This window comes from Podarcis tiliguerta, assembly GCF_965153285.1.
Source record: "Podarcis tiliguerta genome assembly, chromosome: Z".
Classification (NCBI taxonomy): domain Eukaryota; kingdom Metazoa; phylum Chordata; class Lepidosauria; order Squamata; family Lacertidae; genus Podarcis; species Podarcis tiliguerta.
The window spans coordinates 4,882,987-4,896,972 of NC_139553.1; the positions used below are offsets into that span (position 1 = coordinate 4,882,987).

General features: G+C 41.7%; 1 protein-coding gene across 6 annotated transcripts in view; it reads left to right on the top strand.

Moving 5' to 3' along the window:
• Positions 1–13,986, top strand: part of CDK5RAP2 (CDK5 regulatory subunit associated protein 2) — a 125,465-nt gene that overhangs the window by 65,399 nt on the left and 46,080 nt on the right. For 3 of the 6 annotated variants that reach the window (XM_083422825.1, XM_083422828.1, XM_083422830.1), the window contains exons 19-21: positions 5,752–5,847; positions 9,433–9,617; positions 11,942–12,398. In XM_083422825.1, coding sequence (XP_083278951.1) covers positions 5,752–5,847; positions 9,433–9,617; positions 11,942–12,398 — 738 coding nt within the window. The remainder of the gene's footprint in view (positions 1–5,751; positions 5,848–9,432; positions 9,618–11,941; positions 12,399–13,986) is intronic. The other 3 variants (XM_083422826.1, XM_083422829.1, XM_083422827.1) reach the window with 1 other exon arrangement.

The window sequence follows — 13,986 nt, forward strand, 5'->3', positions numbered from 1 at the left end:
CCAACCCCTTTTTGCCCCCTCCAACTGAAAAATGTTGGACTAAGAAGTATTTTCTTTTGGAATGAATGATGAATAAAATGTTTAAGATAATACACTCATATTTTTACACCTCCAAAGCGAGGACTAAAAACTATGTAATAGGAAGACTTTTATGTATGACTATGTACAAAATTGGATTATTACAATTTCTGTACCCAGAGGACACTGAGTTGTACACTGAGACTACAGTTGCCAAATGCAAGATAGGGGGCATGGCCTTTGTTGCAAGAGAAGTAAGAAGGATTCAGTACCTTCTTTGCTTGTGGGCTTCCTCTTGGGTATTTGGTGGATCTGCTTCAGTCCTCTTGACTGGGCCTCCAAAGACCAGGAGGTGGGTGAAAGTACAGAGCAACACAAAAGAACAGAAAGCGTATGCAATACTTTCAGATAAAAATGCATGCAATACTTTCAAAAGCTGCACAAAACAGAACAGCTTCAGGTATTTTGGTTGAGTAATGCATTCTGGGATTCTGCCAAATACATCCCTCCTGCAACATGGTGGCAAGGCAACTTCCGAGCCTTCTTCTTGCTTACTTCATATACCTCAATCTTCTGCAGCTTGTGAAAGAAACTTTTCTGTGTCTGAAAATACGCCAAAAAAAGAAATGTACCAACATGTGAAAGGGAAGAGATTCTTTTTAAAAACTAATAGAAGTAGTAGTAGTAGTAGTAGTAGTAGTAGTAGTACCCTGCCCATCTGATTGGGCTACCCCAGTCACTCTGGGCTGCTTCCAACAGAATGTAAAAGAACACAACTAAACATCAAACATTAAAAGCTGCCTGGACACAGAATTAACCTGCGCCTCCATGGACAGCTGTGAATCCAAGATGACCCCCAGGCTTCGCATCTCCAGTCAAGCCATTAGTTTTTAGAAATTCTTGATAAATGTGCTGGCAAATAAAAATAATAAAAAGAAGCAGAAACTGGTAATGATAACTCAGAAAATGACACTGATTAAATTTTATGTAGTATACATTGAGTCTTCTTCTTCCCCCCTCCCTTCTTTTTCTCAGCTCTTTTTATGGAAATGAGTGCTTTATGTCTGCTTCACACTGTGAAGGCCTGGAGGAGATGTAATGATTTTCAGAATGCACAATAACTTTCTTTGTTTTTACTATAATGTTGATGGTTTCTTCTGTTTTTTACTTTTTGCTAGCTCTTCATAAATTGACAAAACCAAAGAGATGCTTAGGTTTCTTACAGTTTGGCAGCTTTTGTAAAAAAATTTTTTAAAAAACCCCTCTAAATTTATTTTGCAATTATTGTATGTCTAAACTGTACTTTGAATATACAAAACATGGTAATTTTATGACATACCAAGTTATGCACAATACATTTTTATGTTTCTAAAATAACAAAGTGATATTTGATCTGTAAAGGGTGCTAAAGAATGTATTGAAGATTTTTCGGTTTCCCCCAAATTTGTGTTTTGTGCTGGGGGGAAAAAACCTATTTCTCCCATGGCTTCAAAATTTATCACTCCCCTCCCCCCGCCCCCCGGTCAAATGTGGGCTTGCATGGGGCATGGGTAGTCAGATCTATTTTTCATCCATGATCTGCTCAGGGATCCAACTCCTTGCTCTTGGTTTCTCTCCTGGCTGCTCCCACTTGATTGACTATAGGCCATCCTTGACAATGTTTCCACCCTAAAAGCAGGTTCTTTTAATCCCAGATAACACCTGTGCAGGATAATGAATTCTTCTGCTGGCTTTAAGCCCATTAAAGCAGCTTCCTGATTCTTTGAGTTCAAAATCATTTGTCAGAAGAAGAGAATGCAGCTGAAAAGAGCTGTGTCCTGTTCCCATGGTGCTTCCTTTAGAACAGAGATGGAGAAACCTTTTCAACCCAAGGACTACATTCTCGTGTTGGGAACCTTCTGGGGAATGCATGTCAGAGACAAAGTGGGTGGAGCAATGGATATGGCTCTTACTTTGAATAGTCGGCTGTATTTAAGCCGCACAAAAGTCAGAAAACCCCTGCCAGCCAATGAAAGTTCTGACCATTCATAAAAATAAATACTCTTGCCACACTCCATCCCAGCCACACACAGGCACCAGGAATCCAAACCTCTTTCTTTCTCTTCCCCCCAGCATGTCAGTTTCCCCGTGAAATATACAAGCTCCTCTTGGAACTGGAGGAGCTGAAATATTATTCTTGTGGCCCTTGCTCTCTTTCCTGCCCTCTCCATCCCTCCAGCTCCCAGCACAATGAAGCCAGCAGCAGCCACATGCTGACATGAGATGCACGTTCACTGGCTCTCGCTGTCTTCCTCCCACCCTACCAACCAGGCCTGCTTTACTCTGCTAATCTGGAAGGTATCAGGTGTGTGTGGAGGGGAGGATGTGGCAGGGAGAGAGGGATGAATTGGCCCAGTTTGGGAAGAAGCTTTCCATCCGGTGTGCTCCAGGCACTTAGGGCATTTGCAGACTCTGCTCCTTTCACCACTTCCCCCTCCCAACCTCAACCCGCCTCCCTCGCCAGCATTGCAAGTATGGCAAAGGCACACTAACTGAGTGGACTCTGTTTCAGCAGCACATTTCACGATGGGGAGAGGATTTTTAAATTTTGATTCCCCACCCCACCCATTCCCTCCCTCTCTCCCTTATTCTACTCTTTGTGAGAAACACACAGGCACCTCACTACTTTCACGCCTCCAAAGGTAAGTGAGTTTAAAACAACAACAACAGTGAGAGCAATAATAACTGTTTTATATTGTTGATGCCAGAAGTGGGGAGCAGGGGTGAGATTGCAAAGGTGGGAAGAATACGACAAGACCAGCCCACCCAGAGCTGAAAGTGAGGGACAGTCAGTTCCTGGGTAACTTTGGCTCCTGATTCTGCCTAACGAGAACTATTGTGATGCTTTTCTTGTCATGTGCTAGTCAGTCTAGGAGGAATAACTATCTCCAAGTTTTAATTTTGTATCCTCGTCATTAAGTATTATTATGATGGCTATTTATTTATTTAGGGAAAGAATGGGAATCCAAATTATAGGCAAGCCGCATGGTAGCTTGGGTTGCTTTGGAGGGGTGGGGGTAAACAAGGACCAGTATCTGCACAAATTGGAAATCTGACCAAAAAACTAATTGAAGAAAATGCGAACTTCCAAAACATTTAACATTTAACTTTTGAGAGCTGGCTTCTGGAAGATATTAATGTGCTGTCTATGTGGCTGTTGTAATTAAAACAGAACAATATAAACAGCCAACTTGCCACATTTGGGACTTTTCCATTTCCACCACACATGCCTTATGGCACCACATGCCTTAAAACCCAGTGGGATTGCACAACTGGGAGTATTGGGAGGGAAGTGGTAAATCAGCAGGATTTTTAAATTCAACTAACACAATAGAAAATTTCTTTAGGAGCTGTAGCAAAACCTTGCTTGGTAGGCCTGGTTTATTTCTATATATGAAAGTTAAGAACATTGCCGCTAGCAATATATCACAGCTTCTATAGCCTACATATAGTAGGGGTATTTAAAATGGGAGACATCATAGTGATCCATGGTTAAAAGTAGAAGTTGGCAAATGTGTCCTCTTTTTTGCTCTTCAAAATATGATAATACTACTACACACGCCCCCCTTCATTCACACAAGCACATAGCATGCTCATAGTTCAATGAAACATTCCAGCAGGGCAAATGCACTGAAGCAGGTTGGGTAAGGAGATGTGGCCAAAGGAGAGTCCTGAGTGCTGGGTGCGGAGCCTTGAAGGTTGCTCCTGGGCCTGAAGTTCCTAAGCCCCCTTCTTTAGAACATGTAAACTTGAATGCTTGAGGGTGTTATGAAAAGCTGACATTTAGTAGGCCATGATCTATTGAGAACTTTTTCCCAGCCAAATTCCTTGCACTCTGCCCAGGTGGTATTTTGCCCAAAGGTAGATTTGGTCTTGTGCTGCAAAGGAGCATGGGGTGGTGGGGACCCCCTTTTTAAACAGATGAAAACCAGCCTCTTGGCCAGTGGACAGTGAAGGCAGGGTCAGGTTGGCAGACTGCATCCTGTTTTCTTTCCCTTGTGCAGATGATCAGAGCATTCGCATATATGAAATGACTCTCTGTGCAACCCAAACTATTGGGTCCAGAGAGAGGAATATGCATGTCAACTCAATTTGATGGTGTGGTGCCCCATGCAAATCCCACACATTTGGGAGTTTCTTCCTGTGCATGTAGTGCTGGATAAGAGCATGGGAGCATGTTCTGATATTTGTATGCTCCCCATCCATCCTACCCATACCATAGAAGGCTGAAGGATCAATAATCCCATAAATATTTGAACCCAATATCTCTTTTGGCTACATAAATTTGGTCAAGCTTAAAAAGTTACAGTGGAACATGTCTTTTTTATTTATAACTGCAGCAGAAGTTTTAAAAATGAATTTTCAACCTCATTAAGAAAATGAGTAGACAACCTCAGGTTTAAGCAGTGCTTTGTGACTATTGCCTTAATTCATAAACTAAGACACAGAAAGGAAGCCAAGCTAGTTTGTTGGAGCAAGCACAAAAAAGAGTCACCAGGCACCTTAAAGACCAACTGATTTATTGTAGCCATCAGATGCATTAGACAAAATGGGCCCTAGTCCTTGAAAGCTTATGCCATAATAAATCCAGTCTTTCTGGTTCTGAGATATTGGTGGAGAATAGATTCATAGCCTTGTTAGACAAGTACTGAAACTGCTCTCCCATTGCCTGCCATAAAACTAGGAGGAAACACTAGGCAACCCACAGACCTGGCATGTGCCCAATCTTGGCACTTGAATGTCATGCATGCTAACAACCCAATCTAGCACATGCTTGCTTGGAAGCTAGTCCCCAGATTGAAGATTTAGCTGTTGTGTGGTGTACCATTCGGTCTTAGCCTTATGTCCAGCCTTGTATTTTTGGTTGAGGATTGTGTTGCTTGAATTATTCAACAGTTTACATGCCACCCATCCCATCTGCCCATGATTTTCCAGTTCCTCTCCTCCCCTACCACAGCTTGGCTTGTTCTTCTCTGAACAGGGGTGGTAAGTGAAATGAAGGCCTCCTTCCTCCTCCCAGGGTCTGACGTGCTGCTATGCAGCATTCCAGATGCAAGTAGACATGGGAAATCAATTTCCCCTAGGGCTACGGCCACCACCTTTGGAGAAAACTCAATTTCCCAGATTTATTTGCATCTGACACACTTTGCAGCAGCATACTAGATGCTGGAGCAGGGAGAGATGCCCCTCTCACTTTCTGCCAGTGAAACAGCTTCATAAGTGAATAAGAGGGAAAGAAGAGAGAAATTGGGGAAAGGATGAACTGGGATCTGACTGTGTTACATCATTGACTAGGATCAGAACAGGGTTTGAATTGATTTTTGAATTGACTCAGATCATGCCGAGCAATTTACTGTCTCCTTTTGAATGGTGTAGTTCAGCTTAGCCTGATCTTATCCAATTCAAATTTGGGAGAATTCATCCCTTGCTTGAAGTATCCGAGTCCTGCATTGCTGACAGCCATGGTCAATATTCATGAATTTGAATTGATTGCTTTTTAAAATTGGTATCTTTTTGGATCCTTTTGATGCCCTCTAATCTAATGTTTGTTACTCTATTCCAGGCATATTTTTTTTTCCAATTTCATTTTTTAAAAAACAAAAAAAAGACATGACTTATTTGTACACGTTTCATATCACCAGATTTTCTTTTGCGAGCGCTGCATTTTTCATATCATTCCATTCATTTGTGTAGTTCCTTGAAAGAACAGAAGAAAGTCGGACTCTGACAGAAGCTTTCAATGACCAGACAAACAGCCAGAGTGGCCAGTCTACTGAGACACCCAATGAGGTGGGATTTTTGTCTAGTGTATTTAAATAGTTTTAATAGCCCTTTCCTTTTGGAATATACAGGTCTGAGCTTCAAGTGACTCAGTAAGTTTACCCTTGTATAGAAATTTGGTTTACTTAGTTTGTGCTTTGGCTCACTTCAGCTGCTCAAAGCTATTTGCTCTGCAGGCGGTCCAAGGTTTCTAATACCAGCTGCACTACACTGAGATCTCTCCTGGCAATAGAGACCTTCAATCGGCTACTTTGTTCCATTGTTTTCCCTCCTATTGCTGTATTTCACCACGTAATGGTCACATTTTTGTGTGCTGATTTTTCATTTCCAAAAAGGGTACAACCAATATGAGGTGAATTATGGTTGGAAGCTGGTGAGGTGGCTGGAAGCCAGGCTGTCCCAGAGTGCAGGTCCCTCACAAAACTATCCCCCCCATACCCCCCGCCCACTTGCAGTGCCCTCATCCAACCCGCCTCAGAAGGCGCAGTGAAAGAGGAAAATCCTTATATACTCGTTCACCCACATTCACCTCCTTGCCACCCAGCTGCTTCTCCTTGAACTCAAGACCATCCCTCTTTCAGGATTTGCTGGGTCTGGGACTGTGCAAGAGGGGCATGCAGGCAGCGCCACAAAATTTGGCCAAGGCACCAGAGTTGTCCACAGGGAGAGCGAGAGTAGAGGAGCCTTGGTGATCACAGGCTGCAATTTTCATGTTTTTCGCTTGACCTCCTTTTCAGCACTGCCATAATCCCTCCTCAGAGCCGCCACCTCTGCCTCCTGACCATGTACAGAAATATACTGGTACCGATAATGCTCATGCTGAGAATTACCCCTGCAACTATTATGTGGAGGAATGCTCTGGGACCAATTTCAGGGTCTGATAAAGGGGTGTGTGATTATTACACAGTGGTGACCAGTATGCAGTGAAATACTTTAGTCCTTATCCTCCCCACTGCCCTCCTGCTCACGGTGTCCATAGGTTGGTAACACTGCATTCCTTTTGTCCTGGCCATCTTTGCTTAAGTCATTGTTGGGGAACCCCTGCTCCATGGACCTAATTAGGCCCAGAATTTGATGCATGATACAGTTTCCTCCCAAGCCACACTCACCTGCTCTACACCCAACATAATGTATGACATCAGGGTTGGGGAAAGTAAAGACAGGGCTCCCTGCTGAAAGCAGCATTTGCAGACACTCCTGATCGGCTGATCCAATGGCATGTGCAACACCTGCTCCTATACCAGTGTGGTTTGAACACAGGAAAAGCAACAGGGCGTTGCAAGTGCAACTGGTCATCTGATTGATTTCAAAGAGTGCAGTTAACAGAAAACACATCACCTGGCATCATGGTTAAATCAGGTGACTGACAAGTGGGCAGCTATGCCCAAATGTCAAAATGGTTCACAGGGCTTAAGTCATAGGACTATAAGAAGTTGCCTTGTACCAAATCAGAACACTGGCATATCTGGCCGACTGACAGCTGCTCAGCTGTCCATAGACACGAGTCATTTCTAGCCCTACTTGGAGATGCTGAGGGTTGAACCTTAGATCTTCTGCTGCAGCCTTTCTTACTAAATGGAACAGGTGTCAGAGTTATGAGCAGCACAGCCTCCAACAATCATATCAACCAGTGTGGTGAAGCAGGCAGTGTGCCAGGTTACCTGGAGGAACAAATACTTTTTGCCTTGCATAATTAATTGGACCCTCTGGGAGCCCCTGCCTAGTGAGGTATGACTGGTAGCTCACCACCTTTTGGTGGTAGCCGCCCAGCTGTGGAGTGCAGAAAAGTGACTTTGTAGTGGTGAAGATATTTTGGACATTGGTTTTTTGCTTTTTTTTAAATAACCCTTTAAAATTGGGTTAAAATATTGTTGCTTTTACTCAAGAGTCTGGAATTGTTCTTCTCAGCTCTTGGAATTTTTTTTTTTAATAGGGCACTATATGTTCTTATTTTTATGGTTTCATAATTGCATTTTAATGGTTTACTATTGTAAGTGGCCCAGCACATGCAGTGCTGTTAATAAATAATGGGTTGTATTCAACTACATTTTATTCAGGTTAGACCCAGTAGAATCAATGGACCTGAGCTAGTAATATCCATGAATTTAAGTGGGTATACTCTGAGTAGGGCTTGCATTGTATGTAGCCTAATAACTTTCCCTCATCTGGCAAGAGCAGCTCTGAATCAGCATGTTGCACTGGTACTGAAAGCTCTGCACTGGATGTCAGCATGTTCCCAAGCCAAGTTCAAGGGTTACACTGTTAGTGTATAAATCCATAAATAGCCTAGGACCTGGTGGCATTGTCCCTTCTGCACAGGCCATATCACTGCAGTCATCTGAAGAGCCCCTCCTACTGCCTTGTTAGTGAAGTTCGCACATGAACTAAGCCTTTTAGCATAGTGACAGCAGTACTTTGGAACACTTTCCCTATTGAAATCAGATAGGCACCTATAATTTTGTTATTTTGTCATCTGCTGAAAAAAATGTTGTGCCAGGTGTTTTTAGAGAATAAGGTGCCAGGTGTTTTTAGAGAATTTAGAGAATTAGATTCACTTTTGCTATGTGTTTTACGGTTTTATAATCTTACGTTTTAATAATTTTATTGTACACTACCATGATTTTTTTAAAAAAAATTAGTTGGCTTTTAGTAACTACTTCTGTAACAAACAAACAAACAAACAATAAAATAAAATGTAGGCTTTATTTTTAATGAGGGCTAATTGTAATTTGGCTTTAAGAATGCACATGGCTGCATCTAAGGGGCTGGATAGTAAAACCTTCTCCATTTGTAGGGTAAAAACACCCTAAACAAATTGCACTTGGAATGAGCAAGCTCCCAGAACCACCCAGGAAAAATGACTAAAAAGTAAGGCTATGTTCCTTTAGTGAAGTAATCCTCTCACTTACTTGATTTTTTAAAAATGTTCTGATTGACTTTAAAAGGTGCCCCTCCCGGATTAATTGCACAACAGATTTAATAATAGCGGTGGTAATGGTAGTCATAGCAACATCAGTAGCAACTGTAATAAACAACTATTTTAATTACAGTCACATATAAAATTAAATGAAGCATTCCATCCTATGTGGGAAAATTGGGAGATGCCTCTTCTAAGATGCGACCTGCATATTACATAGGAAAACAAAGTATTTTTTTAAATGATAGATCAATTATTATTTGGTCATATTCAAATTTATGCAGAATTAGTTGATTCATTGACTAAAACATGGAGGATTAATCAACCTAAGATTACTTTAATTGAGGGATAGCTTTTCTAAAAAGTATTGGAGCCTTCACTTTCTCATGAGAGATACTTTCAAGGAAACCTTGTTAGTTCCCCTATGACAGCTCTTTATTTCTTTTTCTTCCACCCTGAAGAAACCAATATCAAATTGGTGTTCATTAGTGTTGATACTAATGAGTGGTATGTGGAATAATTTTACTGAGACTGTCTTTTCTAATGTAGATTAATCCCCTCCAAGAAGATAAAGTCTTATTATGTAAAGATCACAGCCCCCAAAGTAATAGAACATTGACATACCTGTCTCTAGTTATTATTTTTAAGAAAAGAAGTAAGTGCATTTTTCTTTTTAGCAGGCAACTCCTTCGGATTATTCGGATATACAGTGTCTGAATCTAAATAAGCCTGAGTTTGAACATGAGCTGGCTGATGGCAAATGCTTTGGCAGAAGCACAACAGGGAAAAAAGGCGAAGCTCCAGAGAGTGGTTTGCTCATGTCTCTTTTAAATGAAAATGGAGTGGCACTGCTTGGATCTAGGTAAGCGGGTGGCTTAGACACGACACTTTTAACAGTTGTTCTATTGCAAAAGAGAGGAAAGCAATTGTGTTAAAAGTGAATTTAGATAACGGAGCTCTCTAATTTACCTGGGAGATTGGCAAGCCTCCTTCAGAGTCGTTTTAGTCCATCATGCAATTAAGTAATTAGGAGATGCAAAGCACAGTCAGAGACATCAGTTACAAGATGCATTTTCCTTCATGGCAAGATGGCAACATACAGGGAATCAGATAAACGATACAAAATGACAGAGCGAAGACCTCACAGTTCCTTCCAGGCAAATAGAAGAAGATTGTCCAAATGGTTGGGAGTTTGCAAAGCTCTGAAAATTGAGAGCTGGGAGTAGTTAAATCATGCTCCTGCCCAAAGTTACGAAATGCCCACTCCCATTCTTGATGCCTGCAAATAATAGGAAGGATTCCAGGAAAGAGGGGTATAGGCAAAGAAGACCTCAAAACTTGCTTCCCGTTACCACCTGTCTGGTGGAAACAATCTTTATGATTTATGTTTGAATATTGCTGAATGTGATTTCATTAATGTATTTTGATTTATAAGCTGCCTTATTTATATTCTGAAAGGCAGAGTACAAATAGCTACAACAAATAAATGGTACTGGTTTAGCCCTAGATAGGACCCTCATTGATCCACACTGCATTTATGGCAGTGATTGCTGCATTATATGAATGTGATTAGGGAAATTCAGAGAGAGCTGCTACTTCGTTTGAAGCCAGGGGTCACTAATGCTCAGCAGCCAGATTCCTTCTGAAATGAATGATACTAATTGCTGTTCATCCTACATCAGCTGAAGAGCATAAGTTAATATTAGTCACCAAAGCAATGTAGAATGGCAGATGAGAGATCTTCAGATACGAATCTAGAACATTGCCACCTTTCTCAACCTTACATAAAAATTTGCTATGGAGCATTTCCCTTCCAGCATTTTTAGGACTCTGATACACCATTCATCCTAATGTTTTCCTATAAATTCTTTCAGCCTGATTGGTGCCAAGGCAATAGTGCTGGGTAACTTACTTCTCACGAATGGCATTAAAAACATACTCAGCATTCTTTCTTTCAACTGCCAGCCTTCTAAATGCCTCTTGTTTTCAGTCCTGGCTTGTATTTCAAATGGCACAAAACAACTCTTTATTGACATGCTTGAAATTAACGACAGGATTTGTTTTGGAGTGTAATGTCCTTCTATTTAGTTTCCATTGGATTGTGAAATTGCTTTCCAAGCTGACATCCATAAGCCTTTAGCAGTATATAGAGCTATGCCTGGAAATTTACTAAGTTGGCTATTGCTTCTGATGGAGTATGCTTCCAACATGTTTTCAGACTGATTTGTGGTATTAAAATAGAAGACAGCTTAACTGTGTGGGGATTCCAGAGGTTGCCAGTATGGCACCCACAGGCAGCGCTTACAGATTTCTTCCCTGGTGCTTGCAGGGTCCCCTCCCTGATCCTACCCCTTAATTTACACTAATCTTTAAACAAGCATTCTACTGTAGCCTATGGAATAGGTTGTGGCATGTACTTGGTGTAGTTTATCCCTCTGGTTTACAGTGAATATGGCTATGGGCCACAAAAGTTTGGCAGCCCCTGGCTTAAACTTTCAGACTCTACAGTCTTGGGACTGGGGGGAGGAAGCAGGGAGTTCAACCCTTTCTCCCCCATCATGGTCCTGGAAATAGATAAAAAATCTATTAAAAGCAGGTGAGTGCATTATAAGGGAACCCTCCTTTGGTGCGATTGGGCACTTTCCTTGAAATTGAAATAGTAGCTTCTGAGAAGTTGAAACCATGGCAGAGTCGGAGAGAGTTAAATTCCACCTCTCCACCATCCATGATCTCAAGGGAGGTTGTATAGGCTTTTCTTTTACTAGTTACGTAACCGAAAGTGATCATTAATCACATTAATGCAATTAATGCCGTGTCTGATTTGGCCACTAGAACTGTAACTTTAGGATTATTTTATACCTGAGACTTCTACTGCCAAACCCTCTTTCTCAGTCCTGCTCAACTTCTGAGTAGCAGTAGTGTTTTGAGAAGGTATTTCTTTGTAACTCATCCTGGATTTCTCCAAGTCACGTATCTGAGATTTCTTTCTTTCAACAATTTATTTTACTTATTTCATCAACTTATATACAACTTAATTACAATAGTCTGCAGGTGGTATATATCTGACACAAAGTGAGATTATGAAATATGTGTGAATTCTTTTTAATGATTTTATAATGTAAATCATAGAAGATAATATTGTTTTCTTATCGTTACTATTCTCCCCCCCCCCCCCGGTAAAACTAGAGAAGAACAAATACAAATTGCAAATAACCTGTTAGATCATCTGAACACAAGTGAGCAAGACAGTTCAAGTGGCCATCTAGAGAATAAAGATGAGAAAGATCTTAAGCAACTGATTATTCAGCTAAGAACTGAACTTGAGCAGCAAAGGCAAGCAAATAAATTCCTGAAGCTGCAAGTTGAATCCAAATCTACTTTGACTGAGGAAGAAGGGCTTGATCCCAAAACAATGCTACAGATTAATGTGGATATTGGATCATCAAAAGCTAAAGTGAAAACTGTAGCTACTCAAACAGGGACTGTTGAAGGTAACATTGTGGGACTGAAACATGAAGGCCAAATAGCAAGCTCTGAATACAAAGCAGCATCTTCAAGATTAAATGAAGAACCTTGGCGGGAGAGAGCCTCTGTGGAGAGTGAACAGCAAGAGATCCTTCGGCATACAAGGAAAATGAACAAAGTGAGTTTGTTTTAAGGTGCTAAAGCTCCTTTTTAGAGTGTGAAAGAGTTCTCTCCACAACCAATAGGGTTGTGTTGTTTTGGGAGGCGGAATTACCTAAAGACTGGGGCAGGGGTCGGCAAGGTTTACCTCGCTTGGGCCGGTTCACTCCCACAGAGATCACTCTGTGGGCCACATCGCCTCTGCGCAGATGCGATTTCTGGCACTGCAGAAGCGAGTCCCTGCTCCACACTGTGCCAGTTTAGCACAGCGCACAGGGACTCACTGAGTGGGCGGCTCAGTTCGGGGGCGGCTCATGGGCCATTTAAACAACCCCCGTGGGCTGCTTGTGGCCCATGGGCCGCAGTTTGCCAACCCCTGGACTAGGATGTCAAAAGATACTTAAGATGCTTATGCATATTGTATACATCAGCCAGTTTTTAAAAGCAGTGTTACACCTGAACTCACGGTTTGCATGTTTGCTGCTGAGCTCTTTTTTCTCAAGCTGCAGCATCTGCATTTGAGTTCTCTTAAAAGGCTTTTGCATTAAACACCTTGTGGTGCACCTTAGTTACTTTTTAAAATTATTAAAAGTATAAAATTCTGCCATCTCAAAATTTTTGGTGTGGTGTACAGCAATATGTATGGAAGAACACATAAAACAAACAGTACAAAATCATTGTTAAAAAGACTGACTACTCAATAAAGTTTTAAACTGTTACATAGACCTGTTGGCATAGAAAGGTTTCTAAGAGCTGTCTTAAATATGTACAGGAGGGGGAGGGGGACTAGGCATTGCTAGGAAACAGGTTGACATTGCTAGGTTTGGTCTTGGTCTTGCATGTCACTGAAATGTTGGTCACAGTCAGTCACAGCAAGCGCAAGCCTAGTAGAGCTGCATGCTTTGAGGTGAGGGCTTTTGGCAGGATTTAGGCTTAATAGAACCAGGTGGCAAAGCTGTGATGTTGTTTCAGGAGCAACAAGACTGAGTTCTATGTAGTAGCAGCAGCTGTGTCCCAATTGTTAGCTTTGCCCCCACTGGGAGGTGCCTCTTCAGTTAAAAGGGGCCAGCCTGCTCTGGTAGTCTTCTGCTCCAGTGGAGCAGAAGAGACACTGCCCTCCTTAGGGCTACCACAATGGAACCCAACATTGTATGAAGAACATTGTCAAATGGCAGCATCAGTGAAGATGGTGAGGTGTTCTGTGAGGAACTGTTGAAAGAGCTGGGTAGGTTTAGTATGGAAGATAAATTGTTATGGGGAGACATAATCAATGTCTTCAAATATCTGAAGTCACCCAAAGGATGGAGCAGACTCCAAAAGGCAGGACTTGAACCAGTGGGTGGACATAGTAGGGGCAGTGGGTTTTGGCTAAACATTTGGAGAAACTTCTTCATGGTTAGAGCTGTTTGGCAGAGGAAGTCATAGGAGGTGGTGTACTCTCCTTTGCCAAATGTATTTAAACATCTGGCCAATCTTTGTCAGACATATGGTACTTCATTTGCATCCTACATTGCAGATCCTGCTTTGAGCAGTGTGTTGGACTAGAAAATAACCTTGCAGGTCCACTTTCAGCTCAATGACTCCATGAGGATTTCCTAGGAAGCTCT